Below are 17873 nucleotides of genomic sequence, written 5' to 3'. Positions count from 1 at the left end.
ACTTGATTTATGACAGGGAAGGCTCTATGGAGAAGGAGGAAAACATGCTTAAAACAAGTATTAAACATAAAAATATTAAATTTAAATGAATAAATTATGTTCATTAAAAAAATACCACTTAGAGAATGAAAAGGGAAGCTACAGAACAAAAGAAGATTTTTGCAGCATATATAATTAACAAGGGGTTTCCATTCAGAATATACAAAGGATTACAAAACAAAAAGCAAAAGATAAATAACCCAGGAGAAAACTGGGTAACAGACTTGAACAATTCACAAAAGAGGAAATATAAAAGGCCACCAAATATATGAAAACAAACTTGACCTCATCAGCAATTAGGGAAATGCAACCTAAAAACTCCCCTGGAATGGCTAAAATTAACAGGACTGACAACCTTAATTGCAGTCTAGAATATAGAGTAATAGGAACCCTGACAGAGTGCTGTTGAGAGTGTAAATTGGTGCAAACATCTTGGAAGACAGTTTGGAGTTATCTAAGAAGGTTGAACACCTGCGGACCCTTGGGCCAGGCAGTTCTCTTCAAGAGAAATGTGTGCACATGTGCACCAGGAGACAACTGCAGAAGTGTTGATATCAGCATCATTCATAGTAGCATCAAACTGGAATCTGGGTGTTCCTGAATCCAAATGTTCATAAATAGAAGAATAAATAAATAATAGTGTTATATTCATAAGATAGAATTCTATACTGAAGTGAAAATGAATGAACTGCAGTTTCACCCAAGAATATAACTGAATCTCAAACACAATATAAAGCAGAAAAAGCCTGACACAAAACAACAGTTACCATATTATTTCATGTATAAAAAATTCACCAACAGGCAAAGGAAACTACAGTATTTAGGGATTCATACTTAGGTGGTCAAACAAAGAAGAGGAAGTCACTGTATTACATCAGAAAAATGGTTAACTTTGTGGTTACTGAGACAGTTTTGAATAGGAAGGAATACATGGGAGACTTCTGAGTATTAGCAAGGTTCTATTTCTGGATAGTAGTTAAATGGCTGTGTTTCTCAATAACTTGTTCAGTTGTACAATTGTGTTTCTTTGTACTTATCATCATCATTTTTTGTAGTTACTTCCTTATCTTCATAACAGCATATTATACTGATCAGCAAATTAAAAGGATTGAAGGTCTTGGGACTTTTTTCACTGCAGATAACAGAAAACACAAACCAAACTGGTTTAAGCAAAAAAGATAATTTATTGACTAATGTAATTAAAGAATAGGGGGTGGACATGCTGGCTGCAGATGAGGTTTAGATCAGTGCTTATACACTGTGACCAGGTCCTGGTTTCTTTTGACGCCTCAGGTTCTTTTACTTCCTCTGGAAAATTTTCAGACTGGCTCTTCCCTTTTGGATCCAGGATGGCTGTCTGTAGTCCATGAAATTATAGGATTCCTTCTTTAGGTCTAGCAGGAAAGAGAAACTTTACTCTCTTAATAGTTCAGTCATAAGCCCTATTGTGTCTTCCCTGATTGGCTTGACTTGGGTCATGGATCTTTCCCTGGACTAATCACTATGGGAGATAGGATAAACTGATTGATCCATCCATGGCCAATAACCAATAGGCTACATGGCTAGAACATTCAAGGTAGTATTAAAAAAAGAGAGAGAGAGAGAAATAGATATTGAGGAGCCAAAATAAGTAATGTCTACGACAATCAATATCCATTCTGTTTAGTTGGATATTATCACGCTTCAAAAGTAACACACAGTTTTATACTATTAACCATCTCAGGCTTACTCAGAATCAAGACAAAGAAGGTGGCTGGGTAGGATAGAGGTACACCAGCTGAGCTTAAATCTGAAAACAACAACAAAACATTTTTTTTCTCTGCTGATGTTAGAGATTCAAAATAGTCACAGGCGCTCAGACTGATTAAAAGCAAAGCTGGCTTGTAAGACATAACAATAAGGCAATGAGTGAAACTTGATTGGATCTAGGTTAGAAAAGATCTTGATTGGATCTTTGTTCTAGTTATCTGTAAAAGATATTTCAAGGAGAACTTGGAAAAACTGAGTATTGGCCGGACAGTGAAAGATTTAGGGACTTATACCTTATCTTCTTAAGTGTGGTAATGGCATTTGGTAATATTGGAAAAAGCTCTTATTTTTAGAAGAGGCAGGCTAGAGCATTTAGGGGTGCAATGTGTTGATGTATGCAACTTACTCTCAAATAGCTTAACAAAAGACACACACATATAGATAAAGCAAATGCTCAAAACTTTAACAATTGTTGATTCTAGATGGTGAATGTATGAGTGATGATTGTAATATTCTTTTAATTTTTCTGTATATTTGAAACTCTTCAAAATAAAAAGATGGAGAAATTAAAAAAAAATGTTTGAGGGAAAATCTAAAAAATCTTGACCAAACAAAAAGCTGATGTGTTTCTATGCTTTTTCCTCCTGTAGTCTAGGTCTTAGTTCCACAAGAGGTAGAAAAAAAATAAATTTATTTTGGTATTAAAACAATATACAGGGCTTCCCTGGTGGCGCAGTGGTTGAGAGTCCACCTGCCAATGCAGGGGATACGGGTTCGTGCCTCAGTCTGGAAGGATCCTACATGTGGCGGAGTGGCTAGGCCCGTGAGCCATGGCCGCTGAGCCTACGCATCCGGAGCCTGTGCTGCGCAATGGGAGAGGCCACAACAGTGAGAGGCCCGGGTACCGCAAAAAAAAAAAATATATATATATACAAGTGCTATTGCTTTTCCAACTATCCATGAAAAATATTTACTCAGCACCAACTATGTGTATGCATCACATTGTTAACAGGGAGTTATAATTTTATCTCTATCTGACTTTATTACAGAATAAATGTTGCCAACCAAATACCAAAAGCAGAAGGAAGGGAACTAATAACATTTACTGAGGGCTTACTTTGTACCAGGAATATTAGCATACATCGTTTCATTTATTTTTCATTATAACCCTGTGAAGTAGATACTATCATTATTCCTGTTTACAGATGACAAACGGAGGCGTTTGTATACTTGGCGCAGGGTCCCACATCTAACAGGTAGGGGGCATCTGAATCTAAGAGTAAATCTTTCCTTGTCACTGCTGGTGGGAATGTAAAAATGGAGCGGCCACTTTGAAAAACAGTCTGGCAGTTCCTCAGAAAGTTAAACATTGAGTTACCATATAACCCAGCAATTTAATTCTACTCCTAAGTATATACCCAAGGCAAATGAAGATTTGTTCACACAAAAGCTTATAGTACATGAATGTTTATAGCAGCTCTATTTCTGAGTCAAGAAGTGGAAACAACCCAAATGTCCACCAGCTGATGAATGGATAGACGGAATGTGGTATACTCAAACAATAGAATTTTATTTGGCAATAAAAAGAAATGAAATACCTATACATGCTACAACATGGATGGACCTTGAAAACATCATGCTAAGTGAAATAAGCCAGATGTGAAAGGTCACATCTTATATTACTTCATTTATATGAAATGTCTAGAACAGGCAAATCTGTAGAGACAGAAGGATTAGTGGTTGCCTAAGGCTAGGGGGAAGGGAGAGTGACCTCCTAATGGATGCAGGGATTTTTTCAGAAGGGAGATAGTGATGAAAATGTTCCAAGATTGATGGCAGTGATGGCTGCACAACTCTGTAAATATACTAAAACCCACTGAATTTTACAATTTAAAATAGGTGTAATGTATGGTATGTGAATTATATCTCAATTATATCTCAAAAAGAGTGACTCTCCCCTTTACTGACCCATGTTACCTGAGAAAACTATAGTTTTTCTCTTAGAATTGGCTTTCAAAATCAAACTGTGGAGGTGCCAGGTTGAATGAGATTTTATATATCAAGACTCTTCTATTCTAGAGAGTTAACTCTTTGAATTGGACAGAGAAAACCCTTGAAGTTCCCAGAAACCATTAGGAATGAATAAAGTGAGTGAATAAGTGAATTCATGAAAATTTTCCTTTCCCCATATTTCCAATGTTGGCTATCCAAGTTCTTTGGATTTTGGCCCCATTATGTGAAGTCTGGTATATGAGCTTTTATCTCTGGATCCAAAAGGCAGGGCATAACTGGCTACCGCTTATCTGCAGGTTGGAACCAAAGGACTATTTCTATGTGATTATTAGCAAGAGTTGGTTCTATAAGGAATTCAGAGACTTGCCTTTTGGAATAGCTTGAACTGTAACAAATACGCGCTCTTCCAAACTTTGAACTGACTTCCTCCTCCATGTTGAATACAGTTAGTGAACAGTAAGATAACCTTTAGAAACCTGAACAGTTTATGACTATTCCATAGTCACTAACACTCCACTTCTTCCCTTCTAGCACATGAAGCTAATTCCTTCTATGACTAAGCTGTGGCATTTGGGTATTTCCTTAAGCTTGGTTCCAGGTACTTACCATGTTTTTCTCCTGACCTTTCCTGATTGTGTGGGTTTGGGTGCCTCTAGAAAGTACTTACTCTGCACCGTGATTGCTTTCTTTTATTTGAGCAGTCCTCTCTAATACCCCACCCCCCTGTTCTTTTTCCCTCTGCTTTTCTCTTTAGTTTGATTTGGTTACCTGTTTCTGGCTATGTGGAGCTTTCCCGAAACTGGATTAGCAGCAATAACAGCAGTAACCCTTTAATTACCAGAGTAATTTTCTTTGCTTGTTTTGAGCTCCAGCGTTTTACAGGAAGCTGCTGTAAAAATCAAATGTGAAAAAGACGTGACTTTTTCCTGCTTTTACCAGTCCAGAGAACTTATAGTGAGGGTTATAGGGCTTTGCACCAATGTGTTTTTCCCTTTAAAAAAGGAAAGGTGAGAGCTGAGGTAGGCTTCTCCTCCGTTTAAACAAAACACACAAATCCAGTAACAGTGCTAAAATAATACTGTCAAGATTCTGTAATTCACCCTAGTAGAATAAATAAATCCAGTTCGAATCTGTTTATATAGGTTTTGACTTCATTGTCATCTTGTTTCTGGCCTTATGTTTTCTTGACTGAGTCAGTAGTAAAATTGTTAAAACAGGGAGGAAATCAAAGGAAAGGCCTTGCTATCTTGGGCAGTTTCCTACTCCAGTCATTAGTCATGTGGCCTCTGTAATTTCTCATTTACCAGGCTATATAAAGAGACTCATAAAACTGCCTCCTGGCAATGTAGCAGGCTTCATGATTAATCTTAAGTAGTCTAAGGCACCAGGATGAAAGGGGACTATAAAGAGTTAATGCAATTCCCAGAAATTTTAAAAACGTGTTTTCTATAGAGATATCAAACTGGTGGAAGGGAAGTTACTCTGAATTTGATTGATTAATGCCTACAGGAATTACATCTGCTAAATGTAGAGTTTGCATTTACAATTTTAGCCAGATACAAAGGTTGCTCAGGATTGGGGATTTACCATTTAGAGTACAGAAGCCACAGGCTTGAATTTCCAAGGAGAGCCGGCAACACGAATCTAGGTTGAAGGATGTTAATTTCTTTTCTGACACACAGAAGTTGAGGCTTTACAATTTCAAGATGCTCCAATCTAGTGGCAACATTTTATCCACCATTAGGTGTGTATCTTCTGTGTATGTAGGCATTGTCAACCTCAAAGGCCAGACTGGTTTCTGGTAGCAACTGGCTCTCTAGGAACTAACCAAAGACAAAGCAAGGAAAAGTGTAGGGGTATTTTTGGGAAGGGGCCGAGGAAGAGGGCATTTGTGGAGGGTCGTGGTGAGGCAGGGAAGTAGAAAAACTGGAGAATGAGGAGTCCTGCCAAAGCCCAGAAGACCAGCAACATCCTTGATTCATTCTGTGCACAACGTGTTTCAGGCTTTGTATCCTGGGTAAGTGTGGAACAGTTCCTGCTGCACAAGGTGTGTTCACATTTAAATTAAGGTAGGAATGCTGGTCAGTGCTAGGGACTTGGACAGAACAAATGGATTTCCTAACCTTGGGAAGGTGGTGCGTACACTGATCTGTTTTTAACTGTGGACTAAAAGACAAACACATACTACTTGATTTCATACTACAGTAAAATTCTTTGAACAAATTCTTTAAACCAAGGGGTCGGAATTTTAAAATTACAGATAGTGAATAGGTCTAATTCATTTATTCATACATCCACTCACTTATTCAACAGAAGTTTATTGAGCGCCTATTCTGTGCTAGGCACTGCTGAGCCATCACAGATGTGGTCTCTGACGCTAAGGAATTGACAGTCTAGGCCAGTCAGTAAGAGGGTTAAAAAAAATTCTGGCATCATTGCTACTCTGCGGCTGCATCGGGTGAGGATCAGCCCTTCTAACTAACTCTCCCACGTGGTCCTGGCAGGTAAGTATGGGTGTGAGCGCGTGTGGCTCCTGATGTTTGGGGAGTGTGAAAGAGCACGTGTCAGAATGGCGCGTGTCACAGTGCGCGTGCAGATGTCGGCGTGGTAAGCGTCTCCATTGCGGCTGGAGCCCGCCTGTGTGGGCTGCGGGAGGCTTGTGTCTCCCGCCCACTTACCGGAGGCGGCGCGGGAACCACCGGGCCAGAGAGACTGCGAGTGACCGCGTGTGCGCGCGCGCGCCCGTGCGGGGGAGGGGCGCGCCGCCCTGGCAGCGCCGCGCGCAGGCGCAGAGCGCGAGAGCCCGGCCACAGCCGCCGCAGAGCGCCGGGGGCTGGAGGAGTGAACGAAAGAGGCTATGGCCGCCGCCGGCTGCTGAAGAGCTCGGCCCGCGAGCGCCTGCCGCCGCGTACGATGGTGACCGCACGGGTCGGGCCGTTGCCGCCGCCGCTGCCGCCGCCTCCCAAGACGCTGCATCCAAGGCCTGGCGCGGAGGAGCCGCCGCTGTGAGCCCCGCCGTCCCGGCCCCCGCCGCCGCCGCCCGAGGAGAAGAGGAAGGCAGGCGAGAGAGCCGGGGAGTTGCGGAGTCCGTCTGTCCGCCGGCGGCGCTGCCCCGCGGGGAAGGAGGCCGCAGCCTGAGGTGACCGAGCTGTCCGCCCCGGCCGGCCCATTCCTATCCCGGTGCCCGGTCCGCATGCCACATCCTCTCTTACCCCGCTTCCCCTTCCCTCCTCCCTTCCCCCATCCAGTCGCCCGCTCTGTCCTCTTCTCCCCCTTCTCCCCTTCCCCCGTTCGCCTCCCTCCTCGTCTCCCAAGCTTCGGCGGCGTCCACATCCCCTCTTCACCCGCAGCGCCTCTCTCCCCCTCCCAACCGCCAGTCCCTCCCGCGGTCCTCCTGGCTCCCCCTTAGGCTGTCTCCGACTCTGCCCTCCCCTCCCGGGGCCCAGCTTAGAGCCCCGTTTCCCGGCTCCCGGGCCTTGTCTGCCGCGTTTCCACCCTCCACCCTCCTGGAGGTATCTCTTATCTCCCCCGGCATTCCTAAGATGCCCTCACTCCGAGCGTTCCCCCATCGCCTCTCCAGTACCCCATTTCGGGGCCTTTTCTAAGCCCCTTCCTGAGCTGCCCCTTTCCTAGCTGCTCCTTTCTAGCTCCTTTCTTCCAGTTCCCACTTCCAACTTTCCTTCTTTTTCGTTTTTGTCCACTTTGCTCACAAGCTTCCCTCCCTGTTTTATTTCACCCTAGTCTTCTTCGGTTTACGCAGCCCCAAACTCAGCTTCTCCCCTTTCATTCGGTTTGAGGTTGTTTGGGGGTGCGGAAAGGCCTGCCAAGTCATTCTTCAATTGGGGACCCATTTGCTCTGCATCGCGTCTGTCAGTCCTTTTTTTACAGTAAAAGGGGTCCTCATCCCTTTTTGTCCCCATCGCTTCCTCTCTCGTTTGCCATCCTTTCTGCATCCCCCTCCACTTATGCTTTTACCAACCAAGGACCCCGAGACCCTTGCCCTCCTTCATCAATGGGTCCCCTGTCTGTTCAGGGATGAAGAACTTCGCCCGTGTCTTTCTTCAGAATCTTTTTGGTGCGTGGCGCGGCGGAGCCAGCACCCTTGGCTAGACAGGAGGGGAGCTCCCTGGCACGGGCCTCTCTCCTGGCAGAGTTTTTGTGGACGTAATCCCTTAGCCCCGCGGCAGCGCCTGCTTTGCAGCGAGCTGGGTTGGGGTTACTATAGTTCAAACGCAACTGAGATCAGCAGGCGTGGGGGGCGGGGGAGGAGGTGCGGGGAGAGAGGAAGGGGGCTTTGCAGTGAGAAGGCATCAAAGATTAATGGATGGCTTTGCATCTCAGTCTGCAGTAAACAGGAAACTAGTTTGAAAGGAAAGGAGAGGGACTGTGTGTCTTTTTATTTTTTAAAATACGGACTGTGCAGTTCTGGTGAATCTTGAATCCTGCCCAAAGGATGAGCTGTCGGTGCTGCAGTCATGACCCAGGCTGAGTGCCCAATGACAGAGATAGCAGTTTTTATTTCCTCTGTCTGGCTGCTTAAGTTGAAGGATGGCCCTTGTATTCAGAGTGGACTCCCTATCTTTGTCGATTTGGAGATGACCAGAAACCACAGAATTGCTAGTAGTTTATGTGGAAATCAGGTACATACAAAGTTAGCTAGCAATGAGTGGGAGTGGGGAGGACCAGCTATATTTAAAACGTGTGCCAATGCTTATGTAAGAAGTGCATTCTTTTCCCTGGTATCTAAGTTTTTGGCTGAGTTTACTTATGATTTTAGGTTTTTGCTCTGCCCTCTGACATTTTCAGGGATATGGACAGCCAGAAAATCTGTCTTTCTGAAGATTGGCTTTAGCTGATGGTAGAATTTTGTTTTGTTTTTCAAATTGGATTGGACAAAGAAAGGGGATTGATGATGAATGATAGTTTTTCTTCTGTGCTGAGGGAAAAAGGTGTAAAAACTTTCGGCGTTAAATTATCTGATACTCTACTGAATAATTTTAAATTGGATTACATGGCATTCTTTGTTTTGTCCAGGAGATGTGAATTCTGTTCATTTTTTGGGTAAGATAACATTTTCATTTCTTTTTCTTATTTAACATAATTCTTCAGCAGATGAGAAGAGCTATGACTTTAAACTTAGGTTTTTTCATATTGTTGATGATTTGTTTGATTTCTTCATATTCAAAACCAAAATGTAGTGTTTTCAGGGAAGTGTAGAATGAGGCCCCCTGTGTGTCCTAACCACAAACGTGAAGGATGAACTGTGCAATGTTATACTTGTACAGGACATTCTTGTGTTTGTAAGTAGCAATTTGCTGCTTCCAAGCCTGGGAATGTCATTTAATGAAATCGTTTGGTCCTCTTTTTGGTTAGCTTTTGTTGAGCCTTTTTTTTTTGCCGTTATTGGAAAGAAAGGATGGATTTTTTTTTTTAAGCTGTTTTACTGTGTAAAGCACCTATGAGTCGCATTTAGTTTTCATTACTTTCTGAGATGGTGTGGTGGAGTGTTACTTTCCCAGTTCTTTCCACATTTCAAGGAGGAAATTTAAAAATCATGCACATTTGTGACCTCCTAGAGGGGTGGGATAGGGAGGGTGGGACAGAGACGAAAAAGGGAGGAGATATGGGGATATGCGTATACGTATAACTGATCCACTTTGATATAAAGCAGAAACTGGTGCACCATTGTGGAGCACTTATACTCCAATAAAGATGTTAAAAAAAAAATCATGCACAGAAAGCAAAATGTACGTAACTGAACAAGGCAGGAGGTATCTTATAATATTTGGCTTTAGAGAGTGTCAGGCCTTTGAATTTTCTTTGCCTTCAGCTCTTGTGCTTATTTTCGAGGCTTATTTGGTATTGTTTTGGTTTTAAGAGAATTTTGAGCTCCCTCTGACTTACAATATGCTCATTAGCACTAACAAATCTAAGGAAAAGATAAATTAGGCTTGAACCAAACATCTTAGTGGTATAATAATCTCTTTACCCCAGTAGAGAAGGCTCCATTTTTATTTCATGTTTTTAAGTTAGTCATTTGGCACGTGTGAGTGATTTCAGGTATCTGCAAGTAAGATATATTTCAACATTTTGTTTAGCTGTTGGTTTAGTGTGTGGTGCTGGAGTGTGGTGTATGGTATTTATCTGTGATGGTCACCACCCTATCATGTGGCACTTCTGCTGTAGAAAGGTTCAAAATGTGTTTTTTTTCCCCCCCTCTTTTGTTTCCACAGCTCTTGTGGGTAACATTTTAGATTTGGTTTTCTATGTGTTAAATTTGTTTCCTCCATGTCCCTCCCTATACATGGCCAGTTTGCCAGCGATGTACTGAAATATCACTCATATACAGAAATAAATGAAACATTTAGTAAGCAATATATTTGTTATTAAAGGGGATATTTCGTTCTCTGCAGGCAGTAGAGTTTAGGGATCTGTCTTGGATGTTCTTCTGTATCAATAGCTTTAGGAACCCAAGATTTTCTTTTTATTCTTCTGTTTGTGAGGCAGGAGTAGTGGTAATTAAGAGGGAATGTATACCATTCTGATAATGGCCTTTTGTAATAGAAATATGGTCCTCTGTAAGAACTGGGAGCTTTTTTCCTTAGCATTTCAAATTTTGATTTCTAATGCAAGATTGGTTTAAATTTTTTCTTTACCCCTGTAAGAGCTACAATAAATAGTGAAGTGGGCACAGTTAAAAATAACGAAAACATTAAAAACGTACAAAGGCTCTAAGTCAGATGAAATACATATGGACCACGAATATTTTAAATTTATGTATGTATGTATGTATTTATGGCTGCGTTGGTCTTTGTTGCTGCGCGCGGGCTTTCTCTAGTTGTAATGAGTGGGGTCTACTCTTTGTTGCGGTGTGCAGGCTTCTCACTGCAGTGGCTTCTCTTGTTGCGGAGCATGGTCTCTAGGCCTGCGGGCTTCAGCAGTTGTGGCTTGCGGGCTCTAGAGCGCAGGCTCAGTAGTTGTGGCACGTGGGCTTAGTTGCTCCGTGGCATGTGGGATCTTCCCGGACTAGGGCTCGAACCTGTGTCCCCTGCATTGGCAGGTGGATTCTTAACCACTGCGCCACCAGCAAAGTCCTGGACCACAAATATTAACTCAGTAATTGTCTCTTTTTGTTGTTGTTGTTACTTACAGAAGCAGTAGTGATTTATACTGGATTCTAGAATATGGAAAAAAACTTTTCCATTATAGAATAAAGCCTGTCAGTGATATTTTTACCTAGGTCCAGTCACACTGGTGACTGGTGGTTTGTGAGAAAAATCTATCATTTGTGTACTTTGTTTTTTGCGGTACGCGGGCTTCTCACCGCTGTGGCCTCTCCCATTGTGGAGCACAGGCTCAGCGGCCACGGCTCACAGGCCCAGCCGCTCCGCGGCACGTGGGATCTTCCCGGACCGGGGCACGAACCCGTGTCCCGTGCATCGGCAGGCGGACTCTCAACCACTGCGCCACCAGGGAAGCCTCATTTGTGTACTTTGAAATGAACCCCAAGAGTGCATTCAGTTATCAGTTTGACCACCAGAGTAAGTAGTTACTTTCTGTGTATTTCCTTAAGTCATCTAGTTAGATTAGGCACATTACATTACACTTTTTACCAAGAATTTATTTTTTCAAGTTGGCTGCTCCCCACCAAATAATACATGGGTATACTGAAACATTTGGCAAACAGAAAAAGATAGAGGGGAATAAAAACCACTCCAGGGCCACTGTTGGAAGGTTGTTAATGTGAATATTTTGGTGTATTTCTTCCCAGAATATATATTTTTTTCTTTATGATATCATGAGCTTTGAGAAATTTAGGTTCCTAAATGGCATAATTTGTAATAAATGTTGATTAGAGATTTTATTTCTGAGTGCTTTTTTCTCCTTAGGACACAGCTATTTGGTTGTGATTCTCTCACAATATTATCTTTTTCTTATGTAGGAAAATTATTAAAGCAGTCTTGTTCTTTTAAAGTAATCAGAATTATAGTTCTTATTTATAAAAATGTTAATTCTACATTGATAGGATATACATAACATTTGGGTAGTGGGAATGATATATAATAAATCAGTTTTTAAGTGATTGAAAAACTTATATTAATCGTTTGCTAAGTTGAGCTGCCTTTTTTTACCCCAGCTATCTGAGCTAGGAAGCTATGAAAATTAGAGGGTGAAATGGAAATACTGACAAATATTTAACCATAGCATAGCAATCTGTCACTATAATTTTCTTCAGAAATCAATGTTTTCATTTGTCCTGTAATGTCTGAAATTACTGCCAAAGCTAGAAGTGTGTTTTGCTTTCTCAGCAAAGTTCTTAAAAGAATATTGTCAGAGCCAACAATCTAGAATTATCATTAGTCCTAAAATTGTCCTTTACCACTTTAGTTTGTTCTGTTCTCATGTCTATAATTCCTTGGATTAATTTGCAGCTGTATCATATAAAGCAGTATTACGCCAAATTGTCCTTTTAAATAGTAGATTGTCTGGGAGATCCTTCATTTCCTTTCTTTTTTTTTCTTCTCCCCATTCCACCACTACTAATCAACAGCTAAGCAAAGACACAGGCTGCAGACTCACAATGCCTGACTTCTTCCATGTGCCAGCATGTTTGTGTATCAGGGGAAGAATTTAATGAGCTTTTTCCTACTTTGAAGGCAGATTGTGGGAATTTCAGACTAAGAATTTAATTTTAATGATTCAAGGAAACAATATTGCAAATAATGTTATCTTTACCTATATCATGAGTTCTCTGAACTGTATCTATATCACGTAAATTCAGTACTTCAGTTTTGATTTTAAGTAATAAGGAAAAGGATAGACTACGAGAAGCTGTGTGCTAAATGTGCAATCATGAAATTCTTATTGAATAACTTAGGCTTTTTCATGTAATAACTATTTAAAATTTGCCCTCTTTTTTAAAAGCTGCATAAATCTCAAAGATCTTTATAGGAGTGAATTTTTCTTTTCAAGGTAATTGGACAAAGGTTACAGTATTCTTATAGGGTGTTTTGTTAAATGCCTAAATTTGGAATTAGGAGCTTTTTTTTGACCATGTCGTGCAGCTTATGGGATTTATTTATTTATTTATTTTTGGCTGCGTTGGGTCTTCGTTGCTGTGCGCAGTCTTTCTCCAGTTGCGGCGAGCGGGGGCTGCTCTTTGTTGTGGCGTGCAGGCTTCTCACTGTGGTGGCTTCTCTTGTTATGGAGCACGGGCTCTAGGAGCACTGGCTTCAGTAGTTGTGGCACGCAGGGTCAGGAGTTGTGGTGCGCAGGGTCAGGAGTTGTGGCGCACGGGCTTAGTTGCTCTGCGGCATGTGGGATCTTCCTGGACCACGGCTCAAACCTATGTCCCCTGCATTGGCAGATGGATTCTTAACCACTGCGCCACCAGGGAAGCCCAGGAGCTTTTTATAAACACATTTTGAGGTCTGAACATTTCATCAGAGTCTTAAAGTTGAGCAGACCTGAGAGAGTCCATGTGAAAACACAATACAAAGCTTATTTCCTAAATATCTAGGAGTAGTAGATGTGTCTAAGGAGCTTTTTTTACATTGTAACAGTTTTTGTGTAGTATGTGAGAATCCATTAGATTGATAAGAGGATATCTGAAAGCTATTTGAGGTGACTTATTTTTATATATTGTATCTCCTGAATTTTAGGTCTGCTCCAAGAAAAAAACATGGCTGCAAAGGAGAAACTGGAGGCAGTGTTAAATGTGGCCCTGCGGGTGCCAAGCATCATGCTGTTGGATGTCCTGTACAGATGGGATGTCAGCTCCTTCTTCCAGCAGATCCAGAGGAGTAGCCTCAATAACAATCCTCTTTTCCAGTATAAGTATTTGGCTCTTAATATGCATTATGTAGGTAAGTGTCTACAGCATCTTTCTTAAGCTTCTAGTGAGCATTCTGATTTATTTTATGTCTTTGAATATTCTTAAATTTGGGTAAAATGAAGTCCTTTTACATTGAGATGACAGTAATATAGTCGATAGGTATGAATCTTGTTTATAGTCTTATTTGTCTTACAACTGCACATGAATTATTAGGGGTAGAGGAAAACAGGTAGTGTTGGATTTATTTTACTGTATGAAACTAGAAGGCAGAAGAAAACATTTTATTTTTTAATTTATTTTTTTCTTCTAGGTTTATAAGATATAATTGATGTACATAGAAGAAAACATTTTAGATTTTAATATGAATAAAATAAATAACAGGAAATACCTTTCCAGGCATTTGGCCTGTTCTAATTTGTCATTATTTTGGGGTTTGGTAGTAATTCAGAAAGTAAGCTTTTTAAAATGCAGTATTTTTATTGTTCTAAAACATTAGTATCATTTGAAGATAAAGTATTCATTTCAGTTAAATGAAATATGGAAAATGATAATATTAAAGTACTCCTTGAAATATAATTGATATGATTTGGAGTTAGTGGTAGAAATAATGTGGAAAGAAATTAGAGTTAAAGGTTAAAGAAATTAAAGTCAAGAGATACAGGCAGGAAGCAGATAAAATCCATCTGGAATAAAAGTCATGATTCTTAATTTCTAGGTTAGTTTTTGTTTTATATGTAATGATAGCAAGAATATATTTCCATTTAACATTGCTGTTTTATAATTCAAGATGTGGTGTGAATGATGTACTGTAGTGGTTTTATTAATATTTTTATTATTAGAATTGTCAACAAGTATATCTTTTTAAAATTTGTGAAGGTTATCTTTACAAAATTGTTAAAGGTTGTCCTGTCTCTATGAGACTTATTTTAATCTATAAAAGAACTTTCTGTGTTTCAGAGCTTAGCCCTGAGAACCCCTTACAGCTCTAAGAGATTACCAAGTAAGCCATTGTGGGAAGGAGTATGGTATAGTAGAAAAGACAGTGCACGAGAGGCAGAACATCTGGGTACAATAAACTCATCTCTCTTAGTTGGCACTACCTTGGGAAAGTCTCTGAAATGAGAAGGTTCATTTATGCTGCAAAACACTAATTCTCAGCCCTTTATTCAAGGCTTGTATGTTAGCCAATATATGGAAAATAATTCCAGTCTGTAGTAGAACAGTTGGGTACTTGGCTTAGAGTTTTAGCTTGATCAGCTAAAGTAATTCGTACTGTGGTTTTAAAAATGTGGTTATCGGGGCTTCCCTGGTGGCACAGTGGTTGAGAGTCTGCCTGCCGATGCAGGAGACATGGGTTCGTGCCCCAGTCCGGGAGGATCCCATATGCCACGGGGCGGCTGGGCCCGTGAGCCATGGCCGCTGAGGCTGTGCGTCCGGAACCTGTACTCCACAATGGGAGAGGCCACAACAGTGAGAGGCCCGCGTACTGCAAAAAAAAAAAAAAAATGTGGTTATCATATGTATTATTTCTGAATAGATTGAAATATTTATTATAAAAACAGCTGCCTAATAACCAGAAACATCAATTGCAGAAATTGTATGGGTCCTAGTACAGTTGTAGTTCATACTCACCAGCTTATAACTTTGGGAACTCAACTGAGCCTTCTTTTTTTTTTTTTTAAGAATTTATTATTTATTTAAAAATACAGTTTTATGCAAATAAAAACAAAGGACAGATCATTGGAATTTCTTCCCTCCTTAAGGAAAGACATCAATACTTTTACAAGCTTAGCCTCATTCAGATAGAATTTGGAGGCTTTCAGTTGTCTTTTATTCTTATTTATTTATTTTTCGTTGCTGCCTGTGGGCTTTCCCTAATTGCGGAGAGCAGGGGCTACTCTTCCTTGCGATGCGCGGGCTTCTCATTGCGGTGGCTTCTCCTGTTGCGGAGCACGGGCTCTAGGTGCACAGGCTCAGTAGTTGTGGCACACGGGCTTAGTTGCTCCGCGGCATGTGGGGTCTTCCTGGACCAGGGCTCGAACCCGTGTCCCCTGCACTGGCAGGCGGATTCTTAACCACTGCACCACCAGGGAAGCCCCAATTGAGCCTCCTTAAATACATTTAATTACATGCTATGGTGGAGTAAGCTCAGTGATTACATGAGTAGATATTTTCAGCTTGAACAGTTTTTTGGTTAGAGTAACCTCTGTGTCAGTATTATGTAGTGTTTATGTAATGTTCCAGTTTACAGAATTTAACCCTTAAATAAATTTTTTAAATTGGTAATTTATGGTTCATAAACCAAAAAGCATAAAAGGTACACAGTGAAAAGTGCCTTCCTCCTATCTCTGTTCCTCATCCACTAAGTTCTCACTTTGAGTCCCAACAAGTAGCTCTTTTTATTTCCTTGTGTATAATTCTACGGATATTTTTATGCATGTATAAGTAAATATAAAGATATATTGGTATATAAATGTAAGTATAATATAGAAGTACAAATGTATATATTTCCCTTTTTAGTACAGATGATAGCATAATACTACTCTTCTGAAACTTTTAACTTAATGATGTATCATAGAGCCATAACTGCTGTTTTTAGATATTTACTGTTTTTTTATGTTGACACTTTCTGTTCTGCCAAATCTTAAGATTCTGATTAACTGTTGAGGCCTCACTCTCCCCCCAGCCCTCCAATTCTGTTTCATAGTGGCATAGTACCCTTGTATGGCTGTACCGTAATTTATTGCACGAATTACTTCATTGGAGGAAATTTTAGATAGCTTCTGTCTTCTGCTGTTTCATTTAGTGTTGTACTAAATAATTTTGTATAGCCATCATTTCAACAGGTGCAAATATAGCCTTGGGATAAGTTATTAGAAGTGAAACTGCCGGGTTAAAGAGTATATATACATTTGTACTATTGACTGATACCGCTCTCCATAGGATTTTACTGTTTTGTACCTCCACAAATGGTGGATGAGAGTTCCTGAAATCCTACATCCTTATCAAAACAGTTATCAAACTTTAGTATTTGGCTGCTCAGTAAGTGAAAAATGGTTGTTTTTTAATGTAGTATTAATTTGTATTTCTCTTATGAGTGAGATTGAATTTATTCACGTGTTTTAAAAAAACGTATTTCCTCCTCTGAGAGTTGTCAGTACATGTCCCTTGCTCACTTTTCTATGGGTTTGTTAGCCTTTTCTTACCAATTTATGGGAGTTTGGTATAAGGGAAATAAACCCTGTGTGATGAGTTGGAATTATATTTTCCAATTTCAGTTCTCTTGATTTTGCTTAAGATTTTTTGACATGCAGAATTTATTTTATGTGATTGAATTTACCATTTATTCTCTGTAGCTTTAGGATTTTGAATCAATTTAAAAAAGCCTTTTCTGTTTTTGAGTTTATAAAGAATTGTCATGTTTTATTGCATTATTTTTGTTTTTCCATTTTTTACATTTAAGTCTTTTGCTCCATTTAGAATTTATCTGCTTGTACAGTGTGTTTTATTTCATTTCTAAACATTTTTCTGTTTTTTTAGTTTCTTATTATTGAGGATTTAGGTTATATTTTACTCTCTGATAGAATTAGTCTCTTCATTTTTCTTTATTTCCCTCTCTGAGTTTTTTTGTTATTATTAGTTTTCTATATAAACTTCAGAATGACCTAATCTTGTTCCAAAAACAACCCTGTTGACCTCTTTGCTGAGATTGCAAACTATTAAAATTTTAAGTTAGGATGAAGAGAGAACTTAAGGATGCTAACTCTTCCTTAACACAGAGAGACTTGCTATGTTCAGATTTCTTCTGAGTCCTTCTGGGGTGTTTTAAAGTTTTCTTTATATAGGTCTTAGGCTTATTGTTAAGTTTGTTCCTAGGTATTTTATCTTTTTTATTACTATTATAAGTTTTTTTCCCCTTTATAGCCTCTAATTGTTTGTTATTAAGAGCTTAAAAATCAAGGTGAGCAGTGTTAATGTTTGTGCTTATGGAGTATAATTGTACCTTTGAACTTAGAAGCTTTCCAGTGTTGGTTCTGTCTGAGAACAACAAAGAAAAGTGACTGTCCAGATGTAATTGGTGGAATGTTAATTATAGAACTGTTTTGCAGCATATAAGATATAAAAAGGGGAATAGAAATAATATTGAAAAGGAAGAATGGGGCCATTTGTGAAAAGCCTTGAATACAGATGTTAGGTGTTGTGCTTAATTTGGTAGCTAATGATGGGTCAGTAGGGA

At 40.0% G+C, this 17873-nt stretch overlaps 1 protein-coding gene across 1 annotated transcript in view; it reads left to right on the top strand.

Moving 5' to 3' along the window:
- The first annotated feature begins 8396 nt into the window (after positions 1–8396).
- RNF145 (ring finger protein 145) overlaps positions 8397–17873 on the top strand; it is a 62257-nt gene continuing 52780 nt past the window's right edge. Inside the window, exons 1-2 of the mRNA XM_065874323.1 lie at positions 8397–8460; positions 13464–13667. Of these exons, the coding sequence (XP_065730395.1) occupies positions 8397–8460; positions 13464–13667 (268 nt within the window). The remainder of the gene's footprint in view (positions 8461–13463; positions 13668–17873) is intronic.

This window comes from Phocoena phocoena, chromosome 3 (genome assembly GCF_963924675.1).
Source record: "Phocoena phocoena chromosome 3, mPhoPho1.1, whole genome shotgun sequence".
NCBI classification, from domain to species: Eukaryota; Metazoa; Chordata; class Mammalia; order Artiodactyla; family Phocoenidae; genus Phocoena; species Phocoena phocoena.
Note: the sequence above shows the minus strand (reverse complement) of the source record. Positions and strands in the feature narration are given on the sequence as shown.